Source organism: Cyanidioschyzon merolae, chromosome 2 (assembly GCF_000091205.1).
Source record: "Cyanidioschyzon merolae strain 10D DNA, chromosome 2, complete genome".
Taxonomy (NCBI): Eukaryota; Rhodophyta; class Bangiophyceae; order Cyanidiales; family Cyanidiaceae; genus Cyanidioschyzon; species Cyanidioschyzon merolae.
In genome coordinates, this window is record NC_010128.1 from 148375 (window position 1) to 173541 (window position 25167).

The 25167-nt window shown below is 54.4% G+C and overlaps 7 protein-coding genes across 7 annotated transcripts, besides 3 other annotated features; 2 read left to right on the forward strand and 5 right to left on the reverse strand.

The window, feature by feature from the left end:
* Positions 1-722: part of a sequence feature (possible transcribed region) that runs on past the window's edge.
* On the forward strand, positions 327-1946 carry CYME_CMB059C (aluminum resistance protein; the record flags this gene model as incomplete). The annotated part of the gene is made up of 1 exon (XM_005535105.1): positions 327-1946. The coding sequence occupies one exon, from the start codon at positions 327-329 to the stop codon at positions 1944-1946; it is 1620 nt and encodes a 539-aa protein (XP_005535162.1).
* A 528-nt stretch (positions 1947-2474) lies between these two features.
* On the reverse strand, positions 2475-3080 carry CYME_CMB060C (hypothetical protein; the record flags this gene model as incomplete). The annotated part of the gene is made up of 1 exon (XM_005535106.1): positions 2475-3080. The coding sequence occupies one exon, from the start codon at positions 3078-3080 to the stop codon at positions 2475-2477; it is 606 nt and encodes a 201-aa protein (XP_005535163.1).
* Positions 3081-8758: 5678 nt separating this feature from the next.
* On the forward strand, positions 8759-9679 carry CYME_CMB061C (hypothetical protein; the record flags this gene model as incomplete). The annotated part of the gene is made up of 1 exon (XM_005535107.1): positions 8759-9679. The coding sequence occupies one exon, from the start codon at positions 8759-8761 to the stop codon at positions 9677-9679; it is 921 nt and encodes a 306-aa protein (XP_005535164.1).
* A 557-nt stretch (positions 9680-10236) lies between these two features.
* CYME_CMB062C (isopentenyl-diphosphate delta isomerase) lies at positions 10237-11037 on the reverse strand (the record flags this gene model as incomplete). Its single annotated transcript, XM_005535108.1, has 1 exon — positions 10237-11037. The coding sequence occupies one exon, from the start codon at positions 11035-11037 to the stop codon at positions 10237-10239; it is 801 nt and encodes a 266-aa protein (XP_005535165.1).
* A 407-nt stretch (positions 11038-11444) lies between these two features.
* Positions 11445-14164: a sequence feature (repetitive element).
* Positions 14165-15182: 1018 nt separating this feature from the next.
* Positions 15183-18200, reverse strand: CYME_CMB064C (probable spindle checkpoint protein kinase MPS1; the record flags this gene model as incomplete). The annotated part of the gene is made up of 1 exon (XM_005535109.1): positions 15183-18200. One exon carries the CDS (start codon positions 18198-18200, stop codon positions 15183-15185), a length of 3018 nt encoding a protein of 1005 aa, XP_005535166.1.
* Positions 18201-19290: 1090 nt separating this feature from the next.
* Positions 19291-20013, reverse strand: CYME_CMB065C (similar to ATP binding protein; the record flags this gene model as incomplete). The annotated part of the gene is made up of 1 exon (XM_005535110.1): positions 19291-20013. The coding sequence occupies one exon, from the start codon at positions 20011-20013 to the stop codon at positions 19291-19293; it is 723 nt and encodes a 240-aa protein (XP_005535167.1).
* A 722-nt stretch (positions 20014-20735) lies between these two features.
* On the reverse strand, positions 20736-24563 carry CYME_CMB066C (hypothetical protein; the record flags this gene model as incomplete). The annotated part of the gene is made up of 1 exon (XM_005535111.1): positions 20736-24563. One exon carries the CDS (start codon positions 24561-24563, stop codon positions 20736-20738), a length of 3828 nt encoding a protein of 1275 aa, XP_005535168.1.
* A 221-nt stretch (positions 24564-24784) lies between these two features.
* Positions 24785-25167: part of a sequence feature (repetitive element) that runs on past the window's edge.

Genomic DNA, 25167 nt, shown 5'->3' on the forward strand with positions numbered 1-25167 from the left:
GTGTCGAGCTTGGAGTGCCCGTGAGAGTCTCGACATTGCAGTGCGAGTCGCACAGTATTTGCCGACGCCCTATACGACTTAACTGTCCGAGCCACAATATCTCAGATGGACTGCAGCGGCTCGGGCAGGCGTCTCTGTTCTCCATGCATAGGTGAAGAAAGGCGGCATCGGCAGCGTCCGCAACGCTGACGAGGCATGGCGTCGGCGACATTTCCCACTCTCTGCCTGCTTATGCAATGACTGAAGTCTTTCACCTGTTCATGAACTCGTGCGACCCTGAGCCGATATCAGTTTTTATTCGATATTCTGATCAGGCTTGAACGTAAATGCTGCAATCAATGAGTTTGGAAGCAAGGGTTCTTGAGACGCGGAAGAAGGGCGCGTCCAAACACGAGGTGTCCGTAGCTCGCGGGCGAAGCAACGCTGCTGCCGAAGCGACGCTGCAAACTGCACAGCATCCGTCACAACATGCCGTCCTGGCATACCAGTGCTTCGTGGCCCCGATGTCACCGCTGCGTCTGCAAAGAAACTCGGAGAATAGGACGCGGCGACTTTGCTCTGTAAGAACGAAGCGACGCTTCGGAAACACAGCGCAAAAGACACAGCGCCTCGAGATTCGTTCGACGGTGCCCAAGTCAGAGCAACCTGCTGTTCAATACAAAATAGTGGACGCTCTCATCGAGTCCAAAGTCGCAGAGCTTTATCCGCACTTTGCACAAGTTGATCGCCGAACCGCCTACCATCTAGGACGGATACTGCAGACATTCCGTGCACATCGCCTTGGTACACACCATTTTGCGAGCATCAACGGATACGGACACGGCGACATAGGTCGAGACACTCTGGATGCCATCTATGCGGACCTCTTCGGTACAGAGGCGGCACTGGTGCGCGCACAGTTCTTCTCCGGGACGCATGCAATAGCCTCGTGTCTGTTCGGGGTCCTGCGCCCCGGAGATGAGATGCTTTCGATAAGCGGGAAACCCTACGATACCCTCGAAGAGGTCGTTGGCCTGCGACCCAGTGCCAATGGGGCTGGAGGCTCCCTTCGCGATTTCGGAATCGAATACCGAGAGCTGGAGCTCAGTGCATCCCACGGGAACATCCTCGATTGGGATGCGCTCGCCCAAGGAACCTGCTTCTCACCGAAAACCCGCCTGTGCTTGATCCAACGCTCCCGCGGATACGCCTGGCGACCGTCGATTTCCGTCAAGGATATCGTTCGTGCTGCTCGAATCATCAAGAGCCACCGGCCAGACATGATTGTTTTCGTCGATAATTGCTATGGCGAGTTTGTTGAGGAGTTCGAACCTACGAATCTTAGCGACGACATTGACCTTATGGCAGGATCGCTGATCAAGAACCCTGGCGGGACCCTTGCGCTCGGCGGCGGTTACGTAGTGGGGCGTGCAGCGCTGGTCGCTGCCGCAGCTAACCGCCTCGCAGCACCGGGCGTCCACGGGGGCGCCACCTACAACCTTAATCGAGTCAACTATCAGGGCTTATTTTTGGCGCCTCAGATGGTAGGAGAGGCGCTCAAAGGGGCAATGTTAGTCGCTACTACGCTTCTTGAGCTCGGGTTTGAGGTATCGCCCATGCCGCCTCAATTCGGAGGAGAAGCAGCCCATCGCACAGATATCATTCAGGCCGTTCGACTCGGCGCGCCCGAGCTGATTGTTGCCTTTGCTCGAGCGGTGCAGAAATGGTCCGCTGTAAGTGCATATGTCCAGCCTACAGCCGGTGCGACACCAGGTTATGAAGATCAGGTGATTTTCGCCGACGGCACCTTTATGGAAGGAAGTACGTTGGAGCTTAGCGCAGATGGGCCACTTCGTGAACCCTATGTTGTGTACGCACAAGGTGGCACGCACTGGACGCATTGGATTCATGTCTTGCGTGAGTTCGGCGCAGTACTAGATCAACAGCGCCACGTAAAACTAGGGTAATGATCCACGGAACAGCATTCGCCAATGCATGATGAATCCCGAGCAACGCTGTGGCGTCCTGCGCGTCGAATTTACAATTTGCTGCTACATACTGGCGTTAAAACACCCTGGTTCAGGCATGATGATACGGGTTGCGCAGAGCCGCGATAACGCTGCGTGCAGCACCGAAAGTTGCAATCTCTGATTGAGGGCAAGCGAGGCGTCATCATCGACGACTGGGGCAGCGCTTGTGCGGGACCTCGAGATTCGCTTCAAGGCTTACATGCGCAGTGGGTTCCGGTGAAAGCGGCACCAAATCATGGAAGCTGCGCACTTGAAAAATTCACCTCATGGATGCAACTGAACCCTGCAGATGCCCAGGCGTTGCACTGAGCAACCTGGGAGTCATTTCGCTCGGCTCCGCTGCATAACCGCGTGCATCATCACGGTGGCGCAGAGTCGAGTCCAGTGCCAAAACCCTCGCCAACAGAACTTGTCCGTCGTGTTTTTTTTCACTGCGCACGCCCATGCCAACTAGCCGAGCAACGTCTACTGATCGAAAGACGAGCTACTTTCCAATAGCTCGTATGGGTTCACGTAGGAGTCAGTTCCGTAAATTGGTGGTTTATGCTGAACACTGTGACCCCCGCCATGAACCGCACCCGCCCCGTATATGAAAACGAACAGAACTCCCGACAAAATCGAGAGGAAGAAAATGGACCCCACAACGAACAGCGCCTGCGAGCGCTCTTGCTGCGCCCTCACGTAGGTACGAACAGTCCGACCACCGCGTTCACGTCGCAACGGTGCCTCCAGAGCACTGTCCTTGGTCGGCGGCACACGCCCCGCGACGGGTGCCTCTTCGCTGCCGTATAGGTCCCGAACGCGCCGCCTCAGTGACTCTAAAAGTGCGCTGTCTGAACCGTCCGGTTGGTCATCGGGCGAAATCGGGTTTTCAGGGCCATCTGGGAACGGTCCACTGGCTCGCAGTTTCCCAAGGCGACACGCAAACCGCTGACGCCCGAGGTACCGAGGACCAACGCGAGCAGCGCACGTACTAACACGAACAGTGTGACCCGTCTGTAGCAAGTGACGAGACGCAAAGGCAAACGCTGGCGCCCCACGAGCTGACACCGCCTCGTCTCTACGAAGCATTTCCGCTCGTTTGCACGCTCAGGAGCACTAGCCCGAGCCTAAACCGATGCTAGAATTGCGCACAATCTGGAAGCAAGCCGCGGATTGCGTGCTGCGGGCGTGCAGGGCGCATGTGGCTGCGCGTGCGCGTTGAAGCGCCTGAATTCCCCGTACTGCTCTCGTGTAGGCCTGGTGCAAAGGTCGTTAGAGGAGTCCCGGGGCACGTGCCTGGTGACCGGAAAGTGAACCCTTTCTCTGCCGCATTTTCAGCGAGAAGGGTTATAATTAGAGCGGTGAATTCTCGAGTGCAAGTAGTAGCACACCCTTTTCGTACATGTTTGTATATCTCCCATGTATTCAACAAAAGGAACACAGCATATAGATTGGAGAAAGGCCGTCTAGAGCTTCATTGAAATCACTGATAGCTTTCAAAGAAAGAGCGTTCCTCATCCAACCTGGCTATTCTAGGAGCGGCTGGGGATGAGCTGTCCTTCAAGTAGTTTCTATCCTGAAGTCCGTTCAATCAACATGGAACTTATCAACCGCTTTGTACGCGACTGTTCACTCGAGAATCCGATCCATTTCATGCCTTCTCGGAGAAATGCGTCCGAGGACACCACAGTATATGAAGTTTTCATGTCATGAATGTAAACGTTGACGATGAGACTCGGATGCACAAAGGCACTCTTCCAGGCGAAAGCGGCGCGCGTTGAATAACGCACGATCGATTCCGTACTGAAATGCGAACGTTGGTGACAGCATGGAGTGATGGTCATCGCGCTTGATGAGACTTCATTCGGCCGAGACGGTAGGCCTGTATACTACTTTTCAAAATGGCGCAGATTGCTCTTCCCAAGGAGTTTACAGGCGAGCATGCCGACAACATCAGCTCCGGCTGCGGTGTCATCGCGTGGTCCGCCAGTAATCGACACACAGACAGGACCTTTCAACAGCTCATCCCTCATCGAAGCGAGTTTCATGGCTTCTCTCTCCGGAATTCTTCTCTCCTGGTGCCAGACAACGCCGCTTTCCAGCAACGCAAATGCTGTGGAGGAGTACCCAATGTAGACTGGCGTTGAGCTGCTCCTTGTAACAGCCTATTCTCTCTGGTTGAAATGATCCCGCGTCTTTTCTGATGCCATATGCCATTTTGATGCCCAAGCATCAAAATACAAGCAGCTAGTGACCAGGACAAGATTTATCGATATAACGTTGTCTACCTTTACGAGAACGAAACTGGGTCGTTCCTCCTCTGCTTGTGCTCCGGTGCAAACGGGAAGACGCGCTACAGTCAGTAGACATGCTCGCAACGAAAGTGACGAAAAGGCACTGGAGGGTGAGTAAATTCATATGTGCACTGGAAAAAGAGAGCTCCTTTACCGCCGTCCATCCATTCCGTCTAAATCCCGAGATGCAAACCAGATAAAGAACATCGTGAACACATCCATGCACTCCGCCAAGCAACAGGGAAAAAGAACCCATCACGTAGCGAAAAGAAAGATCTTCCAGAATAGAGCACGAAAAGAAAAGGAAGGAGAAATTAACGAAGTGGGAAGATCAGCCTGTAACCATTGTCGAATCCTCACACTGAAACACATCAACGGTCAGAATCATCCAAAGAGTAACATACAGGACGCTTTCATAGAAAATGCAGCTTCATGTTCGAGCATATTTCGTCTCGCTGTTTCCGCTTTGACGTACCATGTCAAGAAACTGTTTGTGCGTGTTCCATGCAACGGGCTGGCAACTGTCCACCTCAGCCTGGAATCGTTGGATCTACCCGTCGCGTGATACCGCGAATGCTACTCGGGACAGAGGACACATGGCGGTATGACCGTTCGATCAGAGGTTTGGAAGCAAGCTCCCTTGGACCTCGATGATGCGTCGCTGCGCCACCTGGTCCATCAAAACTTTTACAGTGAAGGATTCAAAAAAACTGTCAAACCAAGCTCAAAAGCCATATCCAGGATGATGTCGAACGCTTCTCGAGGCGCAGCCTTTGGGCTTTGTATAAATTGTACCCTCTCGTTACTGTTCCAGAAAAGTAGGGACAGATAGAAAGGATTCTTTGGCATGTCGACGGAGGCAAATGACGAGTTGGTTGCTGTTGAACTTGAGTTCGTGGAGAGGACGGGCGAATGCCGCTACAGGCGCGAGAGTCGCTCAAGTCATGCTAGCTCATCGCATGTCGACCGCCTCCGGACCGATCGATGTCTTTACTAAAAGACAGTTGGAGCATAAGCGCTGCCTTGCGTGCCTCTGGCGCAACGACGTTTTCCTGAACACAGCGCTCCAGAGCAAAACAGATCCCTTCACCGAATCCGAGTGCCCGAGCCTCCTCGAGCGCCTTTCCGTTGTGACTACAAATATCCCATCATGGCCAACTATATTACCGTAGGAGCTTCAGTACTGCATGGCCGTTTCCGTGATTTACGTCTAATCTGGGCGGGCAATCAGGAAACTTTCGAAAGACTTTGTAAAGAGGGCTAGCTGTGTGCGTCCGGGGTTCCTCGTATTCGGGGGAGAAGTGGAGCGCATTACACAGGAACCAGGGAACCCGACGACACATCATTGAGCATGAACTTCGTGAAACTTGCGCATGAATCAACAGATGAGGTTCATTTTCAGCAGTTCAAAGTACATGAAAAGAAAGAATTTTCTATGACCATGGATCCCAGGTTGTCGAGCACCATGGCCGACGCCGTCCCTCTGAACCAAGAGGTGAGACGCGAAGACCCGAATGGGAACCAGGTGAAGCTGCTCAACTTTCCCAGGGCTTGGCATTATCGGGAATTGGGTATGGTGGACGCCCGGAAGCATGCCAACAACCGGAATGGCGTCGCGGTCCATCTGGACGCTGTGCGCGTCATATCGAGCTGAGCGCGGTGCTCTGTACGCTTCATTTAGGGCATACATGGGCGTCCAAATGGATGCTGCAGACGCTTTTTGGCGGGAGTCCTTGAGACCGCGCTTGAGGCACCAATTTTTTCGCATGTACGGAGGCGAGAAAGGTGCATCCGCGAACTTGTTCAATGACGTGGAGAAGGAAATGACCAATACGTCGTGAAGTTTTGTGGTAGTCTAAGGCACTTGACTCTCTGTAGAGCGCAACTGCCGCACTCCTACTCGCTTGGAAAGAGAGTGCGACGCCGACGGGAACCGATTCCGTACGACTCCCATCGAAGCAATTCGGACGACACACACACACACATCACGAGCACTGGTGCTCGCCGGAGCACATTGAAAAGAATAGGATGAAAAGGGTTGAAGACACGAAATGCTTTGCGGTAAGCTAAGCGAACGTCAGACGACAACGCAGTTCAAGATGAGAGGCTTCGTATGGTGCGATTTCACAAACAACAATGCGCCCAAGCATATCTGGTCAGATAACTGAACGTTTTTGTCAGAATACAGAAATTTGGCGGGCTTCCGGAGCGTCAAGCAGTTTCGAGTTGGGCGAAGTTTCCAGAGAATCGCTCAGTAACCAGTGTGAACATTTTGCTGACAAGTTGTAGATTTGCAATGACCCGTAACAATGGCGTGGCGAATGGACAGTGGGTTTTCGCCAAGAGCTGGGTACTGGGATTGCGTGGGTCAGCCATCCAGCAAATCTGGAGCACCGCGCATGTCCATCGGGATAGATTTAATCTTGTCATCTGGTAGAAGGTAATCGAGATCCGTGATTCGATGTTACTGAGTATGCATTGCTCCACGGTCACTCTGTGGCACACCGGAAAGGAGCTTGCCGGCGTCGACGAACTCTCAGAGGAAATGCAGTTCCAGTTGTCTTTCGACGAAATTTCATAATACATATGGCATTGTCTCGGCGATGGAGTCATTGAAACAAACACGTTCTACGAAAATGAAAGGCAAATAAACATACCCACTTATCGGCGTCTCTCCGGCTTATTTTTGACCAGCTGACTGCTATCGGCTTCAGTTTCTCCATGCACGCTGCGAGCACCAGAGCCTGTCCCACAAGGTTTGCTCGCATCAGGTCCCTAGGTCTCGTCTTGAGCAGCCCAGATCGTCTGATGTTGATGTCGGCGTTGGAGTCTGGGTTCACGCACTCCATGCGTTTCCTTGCGCTGGTTGAGCACAGCAATGGAAGGATTCATCGGACTCGCACCCCCTGCGCGAATACACTCTCATCATCGCCTCGTCGGGCAAACACCTTTACTCACCTGGCATCCCGCTTCTTAGTTTGTTTTGTCACTTGCTCTTCTTCGCTCGATCGTTGATGAGAAAACTATTCTTCGTTTTTTCCGGCAGCCGGCGATAGCGGCCCTACGGGATCCTCGGCTTCTATGTGCATACACTTCCTTGGAATTTCTATTTCTTCAAATGAATGCAGTTCATTATGCCCTTAGATAAGGAACTTCCCGGAGGCAGAGGAACTTGTGGAAGAACGACGAAGTGTACCCTGGTGTCACCATGCTGAAACCTGCAGCGATTCGCCCAGTGCAGCGATCACCACGTTTTTCAATTGGAAACACTCCTTCGATGGGGTAGAGCAACGGGAAGTACCAAGAAGTGAAAACCTGCTCGTCCCCGATAGATTCGACGAAAGTTCGAATGCAAGGAGAATGGTGAAATGCCACCTTTTCGAATAGAAGAACGTCGCCAAACGTTAGGGAAAATCCTTCAACGATTCGGAAAAGAGGGTGCTACTGTATGCACCTTCTCTACGAGCGAAACTGAGGTCGCCAAATGAATCCACTGCAGCTAGAAGAGATCACGATATCCTCGTTCTCTTCGAGCTCGACCGTACACACAACGGGCTCCACATCCGCAGGTATCCATATATGCTCCGTTCGGTTCCTCCGAAGGAAGTCGCATCGACTGGAAAACCAAACCGACGTTCCTCTGCTTCATACCGATCGCTGACTTCAAGGAACGCTGTCGTTGCGATTTCTCTTGAAGATGGCCAAGCTTGAACTACGACTTTTTTGCGAATGTATCCCAGTGTTTTCAGGACAACACGGACAAGATGTTGAGAAAGAGAGAAGCCCGTGGCGTCTATCATCGTCACTTTTGCTTTCAGTAAAAAAATCAATGGGTCGTTTTCTAGCATCGACTGCAAGCAGTCTTTGAGAATATCGGTTCTCGACGCAGAGCGCTTCCACTTTCTATCGGTGTTCCTTAACCATCTGAGAAAGGTGGTATAATTGACCTGAATGAGGAAGGCAGTCCTCCCTGCACTGTTCAATAAAGAATATATATCATGCAGTCATTTCGACTCCGATACATGCGGTACAGTGCATAGTGGCTTCGATGGTCTGCTATACATTACGAAAAAGCATTCGATTACTCGCAGCGGCCGAGTCACAGTACTGAGTTGAGAGACTAATCCAGCAGGTATGCGGTGGAGGCTGCAGGCAAGTTGCTCGATTCACATCTATTTTCGCAAACCGTGACCAAAACAACGCCGGGAGCGCCAGCGTATGACCCAGCTAGCTTTACAAAAGTATCCGGCTGCACTCTGTTGGTGAACGCTATTCAGGAAACGTTTAACCGTGGGCACGGTCAAGAGAACTGAACCAGCGCAGCTACGTAAGGCACTAGGGACCTATGAGCTTGTGAGCATTAGTGCTGCAGCTCAAGTTGCGTGCACTTTTGTCCGAAACTCGCCTAGAACAAAGTTAGTCTTGCGCTCTAATCTCTACGAGAGCGCAGAGTCCACACTCACAAGAGGCAGCATGTACGCTTCCGAGACTGCCTCAACGCAGGGGCTTCCTGCACTGGAGCTGGATCCGGAGGAGCTGCTGGCACAGGTACAGCTGCTTCGCGCCGCGGTTGAGGGTTCTCGTCGAGAGTCCCGCGAGCTCGTAGGCGCTCTAGAGCGAGAGCGGCGTTTGAACTTGGAAATGCGTCAAAGATTCGAAAGACAGTTCGCTGCTGTATCGGACCAGCTTCTGCAGCTGAACCACTTGCAAAAGGAGTCGGAAGCCTTGCTTCAAAGTTTACAGGAGCAGCTGAACGAGGCCGAGTTGCAAAAAAATGCAGCCCAGCGGGAGCTCGCGTGTGTGCAACGACAACTGAGCCTAGCACGGGCAGAGGCAGACGCGGGGAAGCGTGTCCTAACCACGATCGCTGAAAAAGAGGCGTTGCTGCGTAAGACATCACAAGCGAACGCTGACTTGCAACAGATCGTCATGCACTTGCAGGCTGAGCTCCGTAATTCAGAACTACAACCGTCAACGTCGAATGCTTCTGAGGAGCGGCTTCACGAGGCCGAAATACCTTCGTTGGCTGACCGCGATGCATATCAGACGTTGCAACAAACGATTGAGAAACTGTCCGCGGAGCGTGACATGTGGTACCACGAATGCGCCCGCGCCAAGGAGGAATCGCTTCGCTTGCAACAGGATGCAGAGCGGCTTCGCGGGCTTCTTGACGAGCAACAGCGCGTCCATACCACTACCCAGACGTTGCTGCAGGATCGGCACTTGCTCATGCGTCGCATTATTGCAGCACTTGCAGAGAAGTATCTCATGGAGAAACTACCTAATCAACACTACACCCAGGAAATAGATTCGTCCCCGTTTCAAGCACGTGGAGGAACCTCTGTACAAGAAGCCCATAAGCATGAAAGATTGCGTCGAGCGCGGTCTTTTTAGGGCGCTGCAGAGGTCAGCCAGCGCCGCAACTCCGAAAACGGAATACTAACTATCACATAAATAGTCCCATGAATCTACTTCTCATGATGTGCAGCACATCGCTTATGGATCGGCTTTAGGCCAGAGCATCCTGGACCTTGAGTTTCGAGATTCTTCGAGGGCTCTGTCCCTTTGTCTACCATGCACCATTGCGGCACGTTTTGCGTCCTGCAGAATTGCGCGTATGCGGCGTCGCAGTGTGAACTGCAAAAGCCTGCCATCGCAGAGATCGCCATGCACGATTCAGTGGAAATCAGGAGCACGCTCTTGTACGAGCAGCTTCGATGGTCAGCGAGTGAGCTTATTACAGGCAATGGCTTGCCTGGATGCCGGCACACATTCACTGATCCCATCGGAGAGCACTCATATCCGAGTATCGAGCACTGAAGATGAGACCAGTGGCACTCCGCCAATGGATGCCGCATTGGTGGCCCTGTAAAGTGGTAGATAATGCAGGTACTTGAATGGAAATCGCGCTTGAGCATCTACAACGGGTCGAGCGCCCCCATGGCCGTTCCTCATGACGTACCCAAATCATGGATACGGATGGGGTCAAAATAAGGGCGTTGCTGTGCAAGAGCAGCGCCTAAGTTTTGCCACCATTCCGGGAGAAGCGTCCGAGCGATCATACGGAACCATGGAGTCAAAGTGTCCGCCTGGTGCTGTAACAATTTGTAGATATCTTCCCGTGTGCATGCTTTCACTGCGGCGACCTCGTTGGCATTCGGCTCTACGCGCAATCCAGTGCCCGTACTGCCGTCCAGCACGACTTTCTTGCGTGCAAAGAGGATATAGTCGACTTCGTGCTCGCCCCAAGCGGTATTTGTACGACAAACAGCCCTATATCGGATGCGTGTCAAGTATGAAAGGTCGTCAGGATGGAGACCGGTCAGGCCAAGTTCTTGTTGAAGCTTTCTCAACGCAGCACGTTTCACGCCAAGCACCGGGTCCGAGACGTTGCACTCGTCCGGGTTGAAGAGAGGGTGCGAGCAGCAGGTGTTCGCCCACAGCAGAGGAAACGTGACCTTTGTTGCCGCTCGCTGCTGCAGAATCAAGCGGTTGTCTTCGTCGAAGAGAAAAACCGAGAAAGCTCTGTGCAAAGGTAGGTTATTCGAGACGAGATGGGCGTCCGCTTTGGAACAGCGTCCGATGACCCGGTCTTCAGCGTCTGTGAGGATGAGCTCTTCCGCAAGCAGAGCCCGTTGTACTTCATCTATTCCAGATATCTGAGCTTCCATTCCCAAATAGGATCCTGTGGAGCTCTTTGGATCGAAAAAAGTGCCCCAGAGTCTGCGGAACACCAGACCCCGACGATACATATGCACATTGCGCGCTAGAAGGTGCGAATGGATTTGCTCCAGCGCTCGACTTGGCAGCGATGGACAGCGATCCATGGCGGGCGTCAGCGCTGGCGTGCATATTTTTTTCGATGACAAAATGTTTCCATGGACCATGGATTCCAGATTGTGGGATGGATGGATGGATCTTGGCTATCGGCAAAGCGTCTTCCATAATGCAGCCTATCTCCAAATTCCATTATTTATGCTTCCTATAGGGTCTGCTGGTCGTTTTGTATATTCTATCGTGTGGCAAGTGCCTGCCTTGCTGCACCCGCAATAGCGCTAATACCGCTGGTGCAGATGCGTCACGGGGACAGATCGGCTTTGCCATACGACTGAGAGCGTCGCCCCGAGGCATGGAGCACCCAACTCGAGTTCGGCTTTCGTTATCATTCTGGGCGCCTGCAAGCTCCGCAGCTAGACCTACTGCCTGCGACAGCGCGAAGCGATGTATTAGGAGTCCATCAGGATCGGCGCGATACCCAGATGCAGACTACCTGCTCCTAGTCCCGGAGTATCCTGCGTTGCGGAAGAGTCGCTCAGATCTCGCTAATGCACCTACCATTAGATAGAGCCTGAAGCACTAGCCTGGCGGACTCGTTCGGCTCGCGGGACCTCTCGCCAGGAAGGTAAACTTTCGAAGATACGGAAACCTTTTCCCGTTTTTAAGGTTTACCATAAAGAAAGAAAAAAATTGTTATCTCGTTGCTGGTTATTGATTAGTCTCTGCACTTTGCTCTATGTAGCGTGGTCGATACGCGCACCTCCATATCTGGCAGGCATGAGAAACAACGCGCTTTTCGCCTTTGATTGTGCATACGATCCTGACAGTTCGCCGGCTTGGTGACCTGACGGGCAAGTTGTATTTGCGTTGAAATAGTAGCAAATCATGTGTTTCATATTAATTGTTTTTCAACACTCAAGTGAGTGTATTCCAGTGATATTTCGCACGTCATAGAAGACGCGTTCAACGGGCGTTCTTTTTCAAGCAAAAAGGAAAATTATGGACATGGAATTCGGGCATCCGGGGGAGCGGGGGGCGGTGTCGCCTGCTGCGGAAAATACATATGGAAAACAGTGCCGAGCAGTGCGGAACAGGAAAAGGCAGAGAAGCAGAAGAAGGGGGCCAGACGCCAAAGGCTGCAAGAAAGACGACGGAGCGACGAGATAGTAGTGAAGGCCTCTCTTCATAGACATATCAAGGATCTGCTCAAGAAAAAAATGCAAGAGACCATCAGGAACCGCATCGAATCTTAATCCGTGAGTATTATTAAGACTTTTTAAGGACTGATGCATTTGGTGAAGGAGGTGTATCGCGACGTGACGAACAGCACAACAGCCGAGGTTCCCGAAGAATTTTCGAACAAGACCATCATCTGCCACCTGTTGCTTGGCGCCGGGGAAAAGTCGAGGAGAAGCGAGCGATTACATGCCCTCCACGACAAATACACCAAGTACCGCTCCAGCGGTAATCTATACAGGGGAGACTTGCGTATTTATGAATACGGAGCGATGAAGTACCTCACGAATCTGAAGCACCATATGATCGTGAACCTCGAATGTTTCATGACAAGCGACGTGTTTGCACAATGCCCGGGCCTCTCTCCTGAGGAAAGAGATGGGCCATCATCGACAGCATCACAAACGATTGTCGCGATGAACAGGAGATTGAATTTGTCGACGGGCAGACATCACGCAGGAGAAAGAATGAAGCTTCTGTAATGCATTCGGTTGTACAAGAGAACCGTGCGGTTCTGGGGCTGGCGAATCCAGCGGAAAATGTATTAGATGTAAAAAAGATAAAAATAGATTTTATCCCCTCATCTTGCGCTATTTCGCGTTTTTGGACCTAGAACCCGAACACAAAGCGGAGATGGAGCTGGTGGTGAGAAAAAATGAAGAGTCGCAGAAACGGAGGGCTTTCCTACTGAAGAAGCGCTTCGATGTTGTTGCGATATTCAAGATCAAGTGGCTCTTTGTGACAATCGACTCCAGCATCCTTCATGCCGTCATGAAGGAGACCAGTCGAGAGTTCGACGTGAGCAAATAGGAAATCACGGGTGAAAACCGGGAGACTCATTGGAAGAAATTTTTCGATTTCAAACGTCTCAACAGGAGCAAGAAAAAGGTACTCTCGGGGATGATCGAAAGCGATGGGGTATCGATATCTGTACACTATAGGCGCTTGAGGGCGGATCGTCCTGTTCCATCTTTGTTGTCGTCCTCGGCGAAGCATGAATATAAGAAGGATATAGATCCTGCGACGCACGAGGTGCATGAGAACGACTGTGTCGTCGGAATCGACTGAGGGAACACGAATATTATCACCATCGCTGCATCTAGTTGTGGGGAAAATGATATCAACGACAACTTACGGCGGAAAGGCGTGCAACTTTTAAATTACTAGAGAGCGAGATACTACCGGGAATCTGGGATAATCAATGCGAGGAAAAAAGTGAGACATGGAATGCATGAGTGAAAGAGCACCTAGAAGCGATCAGCAAGGTGACGAGCAGCGGAGCGGACTCGCAAGCTTTTTGGGGATTCGTGAAAGTTCGCGCTGCTCATTGGGAGGTGCTATGGAAAGAATATACAAAGCCCCGGTTGGCTTATCCACAGATGAAGCTGCACTGTGGGAAGCAGCGTGCATTCGACAACTTCTTCGATGAATTGAGCGCCCTCAAAGAGGAAAAGAGTCAGAGGTTCATAGTAGCTTATCGAGCAGGACGCTGGGTATTCGGAAAAGGGTTTTCACCCGCTCCACCCGCATGAATGTACAAGGAGTGCGCATACCGTATTGCCACGACACCAATGGAAGAATTCCGAACGTCATACACACACCACGAGTCGGGGTGTGCATTCCAGCGGGTCGAGATGGAAAAGTGTCAGAGGAGCCCTGCATCCATAGAAAAGTACGGAGCGCTGACGGAAGAGCAAATGGAATAGAGGGCACGATTTAGAGGACTTGATGCTTGCGTGAGTACAACCAACGAAAAGAATCAAATGGAGTTTGTGAACCAAGACTTTAATGCCGCTATCAATATAAGGAGATGCGCAGTGCCGGAGAACAGACCTGCAGAGCTGATGAGAGAAAATCTTTGTGGGGTAGCCTCTGGGGGTAGAGTTGCACAAGGAGAAGTTGAAACCAGTAGTAGGGGGCTGTCAAAAAAAGACCGGTAGGCGTCTGCACATCAGTCGGTAGAAATATATAGTCTATGGCAGTCCGTATGCCACTCGCCACCACATTGCACCGGTTATGCAGCGTATGCCAATTGAAAGCCATTCGCTTCATATATGTATGCATCGGCACGTATGTATCAAATTGCTATTATTACGTGAAACTTCTGTTGAAGCTGATACGGATTTGCCAGCGACGAGTGCGCACTGTACGCAGTCTTCATGGGAACTCTGCGTCAATGCTTTGAGCTTCAGAGACATGCAATGCGCTAAGCGTCAGGGGTCTCGCAAGTACACGATCGAGGAGGTATCCGAGTGTCCACGCTGCATCGCAAGAACGCGATGCGCGACAATGCGGTTCATCTTGCGCTGAAGCACACATAAAAAATGTTTTCGGAACCAGAACGCGCAAAAGCGCGATCGGTGACCGACCGAAGGTCGTTTCTTACGCATCGAGTAGAGACCAAGACGCTGGATCATAAATTGGACCGTGGAGGAAAACGCCTCAGTCGAAGATTGACCTACTTCGAATGTCGCACCCGAAATCTGTTCTCCGAGCAGGGGAGCGATGCCTACTCAAAGAGTCTATGGCGCAGAGCAACGCTGTTTCAACCGAAACAGCGCTGCAGGCAGCGTTGTTGAAAACTGAGGCCGGCAAGGGCGAAGCATTCGAAGAGACACGCATCGCTGTGCAGCTCAGTGAATCTTTACAGTGACGGGAATCGGAAACTCAGGTTTGCCTGCACGTGCCTCGTTCGGCGACTTGCACTTTGTTCACCGGGAAATGCCCATCCAGGCGTGCGCGTCGACCACAGAAAAAGGCGCTTTCCAGACGGCTGCAAAGTCCATGCAGACTCTGTGGGCTTGAACTGCGCGCAACTTCGGGGCTGTGTAATCTCGGGAGAGTCGGCGATGAAGCGCTCATCAATCGCGCGGTCCAATCGCCGTCATGAGCACGTACGCATATCGTTTCTGGTTGCACTCGCAGCATCCACAAACGGTACATCCGGATTCAGAAACGGGTGCGCGAGCAACTCGGGGATGCTGGCCCTTCGAACGGGATCCCGCTGCAGACAACGTCGTAGCGTATCCATGAGCGCTGCGGCCGATGCCTCCGAGCCTATGCCCTGGATCCCAGCCACAGGCGGGTACGCAATGTCGTACGTCGGGTCCGTGATGCAGCGGAGCTTTTGAATCACGTTCAGGTGTGAGAATGGCGTGCGGCCGTACACCATTTGGTACAGGATGCAGCCGAGTGACCAGATGTCACTGGGGCGTCCCAGCTTGTAGCGGCGCCGCGAGGGAGCCGCCGCCGTCTCGCCGCTGGCGCCAGCGGAAGCTGCCTCGTTGGTATCCAGAATTGCCTCAGGGGACATGTAGTTCAGGGTACCCACCTGACTCTCGCGGACAATGTTGGTGGTGTCGTTCTGAATCGCCTTGGCGATGCCAAAGTCAATGAGCTTCAGGACACCCTCAACGAAAAGAAAGTTGGCTGGCTTGAGGTCGGAGTGCACGATGCGCTCTTCATGAATGGTATGAACCGCTTCCAGCATCTGCTGCCAGTAGAGACGCAGAAAGTTCGCATGCAAGGGTCGTCCAGCGTTGCGCAGTAACAGCCTCGCGAGGTCAATCTCGCCATACTCCATGACGAGGTAAATGAGACCAGCGTGCTCGCGCACCTCCGAAGCGATCAGCTGGATGATATTGTCGCGGCCGCGGAGGCGCTGCAGCAACGCAATCTCGTTGCAGTAGCTCCGGAGCGTCTCGCGATCGGCCTTGCGGATGCGAATGCGTTTCAGCGCGAAAATCTTCCGGGTTCGCGCGCACATCACCTTGAACACCTTGGAAGATCCCCCACGCCCGACGATTTCTAGCTTGATGTACGGGTATCCACCAACGTGCACCACAGTGTCGGCGAGGCTTGGCGGTAGGCTCAGCAGGCTCGTGCCGTCACCACCGTCAGATGGAGCCACATTCTCCTTCCCAGCGTCCAGGCGTCGCAGCGGTCGACGGGGCGCCGCTGCAGCCTCAGCAACTGCCGATCCCTGCACGGCAACAGGGCCGTCGACGGAGCGCTGCATCCCGCGGGGCTGTTGCGCTGTCGGTGCGTGCGCTTCTCGCGCTGCGGGTGCCACGCACGCACCTGTTCTGATGGACACGTGTCCTGCTGATGCATCGTTTCCCGCGCATCGTCGCGATTTGCTGTCGATCGGGTTCGATGCCGCGGCAGCCGGGCGCTCATCCGGCGCCGCCTGGGTACCATCAGGCACACCAGCAGGCACATTACGAGATATAATGTGAGGCGCTTGACTGGCTTCGGGGTCGCCTTGAGCGCGCTGCATCGGCCAGCGATCGGTCGTCGAGGATTGCCGGGCCGGCACCGCATCCACTGCGAGTTCGATTGCCTGTGGCGACTGCCGGAGACGCGTCCACGGCGGGGGTGTCGTCGAGGCAGCCGGATCCCGGTCGATGCGCGGTGATGAGAGCGCCGCCTCTGCACCGCCTGCAGCGTCGAGGGCAGTGCGAGCGCGATGCTCATCGCGAGACGCTTGGTGCGGTGGTGAGAGCGTGGCGCGCTGCTCTGGAGCAGTCTCCACGGAGCGATGCCAAGACATGGCTGTCGCTGGGGCGTCCTCATCTGGCGGTGGAATGCCGGCACCAGTGCCGGTCGCGGTGCTGAACCCGGTCAGTGCGGCTGGGTCGAGCGCGGTGGCGAGCCCCGCACCAGATGGTGCCTTGCCAACCCGCGCAGCAGGCTGTAACACATCCGCCGTGATCGTCAGCAGAGAGGCGGCATCGGGCGCGTCGGCGCTGTGGCCGCTGCTATGGTGCGCGCTGCGCACCACTTCTGGCACGGCGTTTTCAGGGTCCGATGACGCGCACAGCCAGAAACACGTGCCGCGCATAAACTGCTCAGCTGCCTCTCGCCGAGCAGCTGCCTCCTCTTCGAGCTTTCGCGCCTTGCGCTCGTTTCCCAATCGCCGCTCGAAACGCGCCCATAGCTCGCAGATGCGCGGGTCATGCTCGCCAATGCGCTCTGCTTTCAGGTAGCGAAAAGTATCTCGTAGCTCCTCGGCGTCCTCCTGCTCTGTGAGTGCCATTTGAAAGCGGACGGCTCCCAGCCAGAGCTCGACATAGTCGCTGTTTCGTCGGTGGCCTCGCGCAGGCACCGCCCGCGTTGCCCGTTCATAGAGCCGCTGCAGGAGGCGCAACACTGCACGCGCCCTGGCGTCGGTGGTGGGGGTACGCGGTGGCATCCCGCTCGGCAGGAGTGCCCGCTCCAGCGACTGCAGGAAAGACAGCCAAGTACTCGGACACGACGGCCGCGCGGCGAGTGTCCGCAGGTGCGTGGTGTCGGCACGGGCGAGCGCAGTCTCCAGCGCCTCGAACGCATATTCCCGATACGCTGGTGGAACCAGAGTCAGAGGCGAGGATCCGAACACCTCGCGGAACGTTGCAGTCCAAGACGCGCTCGGCAACGCGCTCAAGGTGCGTGGATGCGGCGCTACGGCTGCAGGTGTCTCTGTGCGCTGCGCTTGCGGCGACGTAGCCCCTGGGTCGACTGGTGCCGGTATCAGGTGATCTGCGGCATCGCCTCCTGTGCCGACGGCCGCCACAACGTGCAAGCGCAGTAGCGGCGGCGTCATCAGGCCCTCGGCGCTTCGCGTCGGTGAGCACGGCGAGCGCGAAGCACTGCTGTGCGTCTGCTCCGCCGACTGGCGACGACCTCGAAGCTGCTGAACGCGTAGGCGCAACTTCTCCAGGGTCTCTCGTGTCGGGCGCTTCAGGTGACTCGAAGCCGATGTCTCGCTCGTCGCGCTGCTGGCCTGGTCGGGTGCCTGCGCATACGCGTCCGTCGCCACTGCGTCCAGCTGTCCCGCACGGCGGTTTAACGCTTGCTTCGACCCCAAAACCCACTTTTCCGAGTCGCTGGCCTCGGGAGTCGCATCACGGCCGCCTGACATGTAGAAATCAAAGCCAAAGCGACGAGCGGTTGCCGCCTTGCCGGAGCCAGAGCTGCCGCAACGACCTAGAGAGCGACACAAGGGCACTGCTGCTGTGGACGCGGGCCACAGCGCTTCTGCTCCGCCCCGATAGCGGGCGTTCAAAATTTCGGGCAATCGATGCAGGCGCTCACGACATCATGAACATTCTAGAACGTAATTGTACAGAGCAAACATATGCCCGCAGCGGGACGCGTTCCATCATTCCTGTCCGATATCGCCGATACCGTGCGCGAACACGCCCGGATACCAGCGCACCGACGTGTGCTCCACCGCAGATGCGCTCACGCTGTACCGACTCCAGAACGGTTTTTCTTTAAACAACGACAGCTTCGTGGAGCCAGCGACCTGCCGAGTGCCGGACGTTCACCGAACGACACCTCGATTGCGAACAGGAGGTAGCGCGTACCCCAATAGCCGGTATCCATAGCACGTCACAGCTACCTGTAGGGCGTCGAAGGCGCATCCCTTGGGGGCATACGCACAACTGGCAGTACGGATGCACGTATGCATACGGCCGTCGATAGAGGCACGTCGATCACGTCCATTGCATCGAAGGATGGGCCGATCCGTGTACGTGCAGGTAACGCGCACATTCTGTACCTTGGGCGAGAGCGCCTCAAAGCGACATGCGCTGGGCGACAGCACGGCGTGTTCGCAGTGTCGTGACTACCACGGATGTGCTTGCAATGACACCGCGCGACGACTAAAGCGCATCCGCCCAGTTCGCAGCGATTATCCGCAAGCAGCCTCTGATGTCGGCGGGCACCCAAATTTTCGCAAAACGCGCAATACGTCCTCCAAATCACTGTTGCCTGTTGGCGGCGTCTCGATGGCGACAAGGATGGAACTGGTACGCTTCGATCTGACGGGGCGGATGCATCTGCCCGGAGACGGAATGCAGGACACCACTGCGGGACCCAGGTCCCGGGCACGCTCTATGGACTTTGTCGAAACACGTGAGCGAACGTCCAGAAATGTTTATTAAAGTCACACGAGGTGCTGCACAGGTACGCAGCTCGAGGTCGATGCCGCCATGCACGTCTCGTCCTCAATCCGAATCCGATGGTGCGTCGCGGGACTCGGCATCAGGGTGCAGGCTCACGCCGGTGATCCGGTGCCGCCGAAGCGTTTTCGCAAGGCGCTCCAATGAAAAGCGCACTCCAGCGCGGCCCGCAATGACCCACTCGCCCAGACCGGCAAAGGTGCGCACGACCTGTTGGTTCCGGATCAGCAGAATCGATGGTAGGACCTGGACGCCGAGCCGCTCGCACATGGACGGAAACCGTTCCGCCTCAGCGACCCAAAAGCGCGTCTCCAGATGCTGCTGTGCCAGGGAACGCAACGCGTGTGCGAGCGCATCCTGCAGCGGCTGGGTTTCGGGCGCTGTTCGCAAACGCCAAAACACGCCAACAACGCGCTCTGAGGATCGGCAGGCCTCGAGGAGCGCCTCCTCGTCATCAAGTTCATGCAGCCTACCATGCCCGAGCGCGCACCATCGGGAGCGCGCAGCCGCTGCTCGCTTCAGCGCCTCCAGACGACGCTCGCGCAGCGCTTCGAGCTCGGGGTCCGTCTCGGTCGTCGTCGCAGAAGCGCCGAAAGAGGCGCCGCGCTCCTGCTCCCGAAGCTCCCCGTCCAGGATAGCCTCCACACGCTCGGCAACTGCCTCGACAACACGCTGCACTGCGCTTTGGGAGCCAGTCGCAGGCTCTTTCCGGGCAAATCCCTGCGTGCCCCCGAGCGCTGCCACACTCGACGACTGCGACGTCGGCATGGCTCCAGTTTCGACAGCACCTTGGCCGTTGTTGCGTTGCTTCCCACGCCCGAGCGCTGATCAGTGTCAAACAGGCACGCTGTGACACCCTGGTGCTCCGAGCACCAACGCAGGTACCGCCTACTGGTGCCAGACGATCAAAAAAGTCCCGAGTCACCACACACCGCCCTCTGATCACAGCGCCTGCCTCTAAGCGTCGACGCTGCCTTCTCGAGTTGCCGGTGTGAGTAGCCCCAAGTTGCCGCTAGAGCACACTCACAAGTCCGTGGAATCCTATAGACGGCGCTCTTACGGGAACACTCCACAGACGCGGCAGTGATGGCCGTACGCGCGCATCCGCTGCACGTTCGATTTTACCATCGCATGCAGGATGTGCACACTGGGGTGCGGGGTGCCCGCTTCAGAATCGCCCCTCGCTGGACACGGGCAGAAGATGGCCGTCTGTACACCTAGCGCCGCGGATCTCGGTGTACGCCGTCGAGCGCTGCGCGCCAGTACAGTACAGGTCGCACTGGGAACGCATCTTGGAGCGAATCAACCTTCTCGTGAGAGCATCTGCATAAAGCTACGTCTTGAGTTTCGTAACCAATTGGTTAAGGCCTCCGCTCAACAGTCAGCGACAAATCATGCTTTTGCGAGTCCTCCGGAGAATAAGCTGCAGAAAAATATGCACGAACAGCGGCATGATATGCAAAATGGTTCCGCGTGGAAGCGTTCTTTGATTACCCGAAAAGAACAGCTACACCTTCCAGCGCAGTATCGTCGTCACCATTGATCGATTCATCTTCAAGATCCATGGTATACAACTGTGTCCGCTTTTTCCAACTCTGCAGTAGCCTTACCGAAAGCGGCCTGTGCTTCTGGGACGCCATCTTCGATGAGGGGAACGCCATCGCAGCTTCGTTCAACTGCGTGCTCGCCCCGTGATTGAAGCTGCGTCTCACAGCCACGTTACCAAGAGCTCGCATACGCTCGCCACCATTTTCGCCGGGAAACATCGAGGCGTTCGGATGCTTACTAGGGAGCTCGCTCGTAGTGAAACATGCCGGACTGAAGCCACGCCTGTAGAGTTCATCGTTGACTGCGGCGTGCACCTTTCGCACGTCTTCGGGGCGGCTGTACCATCTCTCGTCTGTCAAGGCCCTAGCGATCGAGTTTTCCAACTGCAGTAGCGACTCCGTGTCTATTGCCAAATAGCCCTCCGCCGGGTGTATCCAGAAGCTCAAGTGCTTTCGCAGGAACGCGAAAGCTTTCCGAGACGCACTCTCAAAATGCCAGTCCAGACACTTGCGCAAAAAATCTCGGGCCCAATTGAATAACTGCACGCGTCGGCTGCAGCTTTCGAGCTTCAGCATCGCGACAGCTAACTCGACGAGCGCAACAGCGGCTTGGTCAAAAGCTTCGTTTGCGGAAGATGCTTCGTTCGCGTGGGGAGCGCCATGGAGAACCTCATCCATCGTACTGGATTCCTCATCGGAAACCTCTTCATAAGCAAGTTGACCAATGCGTTCAGCAGTTGCCCGCAACAGCGGTAACCAGATCTCCGTCACATCAGTTTCCCAGATATCACTGCCCTGGTGTGCTTGTGCCTCGCATTGGAGCAGAGTCTTCATCACGTGACGCACAATGAGGGCTAGATACTCGATGTCAACTTGAGGAATCCCTCTTAGACAGATTTCTCGATAAAATTTCAGGGCATCCGGATCAGGATCGAGCGCAAGCATCCGCTGGAAGAGAAGCAGGCCTCGTGCGGAGATGTGAATGAACGAACGACGCGTTTTCAGCAACTCCTTTCGGTGCTGCCTGGAGTCGGCGATCGCCTCAGGAAGCAATCCGGCTCTGAGCATCCATTCCATGACCAACCGGTACCACTGAGCGATCTCGATTCGAGAAGGGGCAAGCACTGAAATGTCTCCACGACCATCAGGGCGTAGGCTGAATAAATGGTTCAGAGCAGCTACCATTTGAGGAAGCGTCGTTGGGAGCAGTTCTCCAAACATGACGGTTTGCTTCCATATGCTATGTTTCATGCTTACGCTTAGCATTTGTTCAAACAAGGTCAAAAGTTGAAGAAGACAGGTGCGATTGGTGTCTGCATCAGCTGAGGGTGCCAAGAAAGCTATAAGGAAGCGTTCCGGATCTCGAAGGACTTCGTGCTGAAGAGCCATTGTTTTCCAGATTCCCAAGGTCTCCTCTAAAAGCGCGTTCAAAACAGGTATGCTCTTTTCCGGAGAGTCGAGAGAACACACGATAACTGGAACGCACTTCAAAAGCGAGCATCGAGCTGGAAAGGGCATCGGTGCCTCACGCAGCGCTTGTTGGATGGACGGCAGCAGTACTTGTGCGCCCGAAACTGTTTCGCTCCCTTCTGACCGCAAGAGAAGCGCTAAGATTCCTCTACACAGAGCGTCAAACCACTTTTCCCTCCGATGCAAGCCCATTGCAGACCACCGAGCATGCTCTGTGCATGGTAGCTGTTGGATACGCTCAAGCACTCGCAGTGCCGCTTGTATGGTGCGTATCTGTGCGCCTTCGATTCTGGCGAGCAGCGGGGCACACCCGAAAAAAACATGCAAAATCATATGAATCTTATTGGCATCTTGGTCCAGGTCAAGCGTATCCACCATGCTCAGGACAAACTCAACTCGTTCACCAAGCTGCAGAACTTGAGTCAGTCGAGCGTTTTCCTCGCCTCCAACCTCAGAGCTAGCGCCTCGCGAGGATGTCTTAGAAACCCCTGGAGGTTTCGAAACACCAGATCCTCGTCCAAGGCTCGGAAGCAATGGCGCGAGGACCTCACTCATTGTGAAAAACATTACTTCTCGTGTCTCATCTAACAGCATTTCGATAAACAAGGCTGATTCGGCATCGCTTGGGTACTGCCCGTTTCGAACAGAAAGCAGTCCCCTCCAGAAACTATGCAAATGTGCCGGCTCTTCGCGAAAGCAGAATTGCTCCATGACCGGGCCTGTGCTTCTGCGATTTCTGTGGCAATCCATGCGGTCTACAGCACGCGTAACGACCCAGTCCAGACACGCATCTCGCCAATTCTGACAGATTTTTCGAAGAAAATCTCGCGTTCGACTCCTCAGAGACGAATTCAGTTTTGGCTGCTCAGCGTTGCGCGACAGAACAAAACTCATGAGGCGCCAGCGCGGATCATTTGCGTCCAAGACCGAATTTTCCACGATATCCTTTCCTGTGAACAAATAGGCAGGTAGGCTTGTGTCCATGCAGCACCGCATCCACGCCGCATCGAGCAGCACAACGACGCACTGCGCGGTGAGAACCGTCTTCAGCACCTGATCGCGGCAACAAAAAGCCAGCGCAAGTTCTGCAATCGAGGCCCACGGGTGGCTCACTAGTCGCCCTAACAGAAGTATGAATGATGACCATATTGCAGGGCGTTCTTGCAGATGAGTGAGCGTCGACTCGAACGCGAGAAAAGTGAGTTCTATGACCGCTTGAAGCAAAGATAGCCTTTCCTCCCATCTGATCGGAGCATCTATGAGCAATCCGACGTCACCTGTATATGCTTCGTCGAAACATATGACGAAGCTTATAAGTGTTTCCAAGAGAGAGCCCAGCACGTCACGCTGCTTCGGCAGCATCGGCTGTGCCCTGGTGATCCAGCAACCGAGCGCTTCGATGGCTAACCAGTCGTAATCTGCACAAGCTACAAGCCGGTCTCCAAACATTTGTTCAAATCTCCGCCTGAGAAACAGCACCAGGCTTGTCGGTACGTCCGCCTCCAACAGAAGCTCGACTGGAAAACCTTCCAACAGCTTCAACAGAAGCTGAAGCGATGCCCTAAATGCCGGTCCGGGGTCCGTGAATTCGCAGCGTAACATATGGAGCGCCACAAGAACGATACGGCTGCCTTCCTGCACAAGACGCTCACCGATCGCATCAGCAGTCAGCTGAACAGTTGCCGCGCCTGCTGACTGACGTATTCCCGTCTCTTCAGCCACTGCGGATAAGATTTCTTCAATTATCGTAGAGAAAATCTCCATAGATTCAGCGCTTTCCAGAGGACTTCCGAGCAAATGATCCAGTACCCGAGAACCATAGCTGCTCTCCCAATACTGCACCACAATTCGAGCGAGAAACTGGGCGACCTTTCTCCGCTCTCCACAAGAAAATGCTCTCTTTCCAGCTGCTAGTGTGCCATGGCAGTGATTCCATAACTCAACTGCAAAAGCGCAGAGCGTCTGACACATATCCAGGGTGTCCGTACGCGCGCTTAGAGCCTCAGCCTGCGAACGCTCGATAAGGTCGACCAACAGCTGAAACCCATACTGTACAGCGGCCGTTTCCACTACTCTAGCAAAGTTCGAGTCTGCATCTGGAACAGCAGATCGTGTCAAACTTTCATAGCATAGATTAGCTGCTATGAGGTCCCGTCCCAGCGCGAAAATCGTGTCTGCGGAGAAAAACTTTGACACATTACAGAGGAACGTATGGGCTTGTCTGCGGCTCTCTCCGGTGCTTTTTCCCCAGTGCAGCACTGCCAGAGCTGAAACAACTTCCGCCGTAAGATCAGACGCCATTTCCGTTGCAAATCCAGAAATAGTCCCCTTGGCGCTCAGAAGCCACGCAGCCACCACCGCTGTTCTAAAGTGGAACGACGTCGCGCGCGTACAGTAGTTGCGAGAAGCCCGCCCTAGACCGGACGTCTCCAACTGATGTGCAGACGCCTCCCAGTGCTTTTGAAGCGGCCACCCACTACTGCTTCCAACTGTTTCTCATATAGTTCAACTTTTAGAGGTTGTCCAACAAAGTTCTCTTGTGTAAGCTCTGGAGGTCTTCTCTCCAGCACCGCACAATTCCTTATATTGGTTGCGGCGTTAAAATCTCGATCCACGAGCTCCATCCGTTTCTTGCCATCACTCCCTGTACTTACCAATGCAAGTAGCCCATGAACTTTCGCTCTCCTTTCCATTTGCCCCTCCGTCAGCGGTCCATACTTTTCTACATCCTCAGGGCTCCTCTGGCACTTTTCTATCTCCACCCTCAGGAGTGTACAGCCCAGCTCGTGGTGTGTGTAGGACGTTCGAAACTCATCTACAGGTATCGCAACAAAACGTCTTGCGCACTCATTGCACGTTCTTGTTGACGGAACTGATGTACACCCTGTTTGGGTCTTCCATTGCC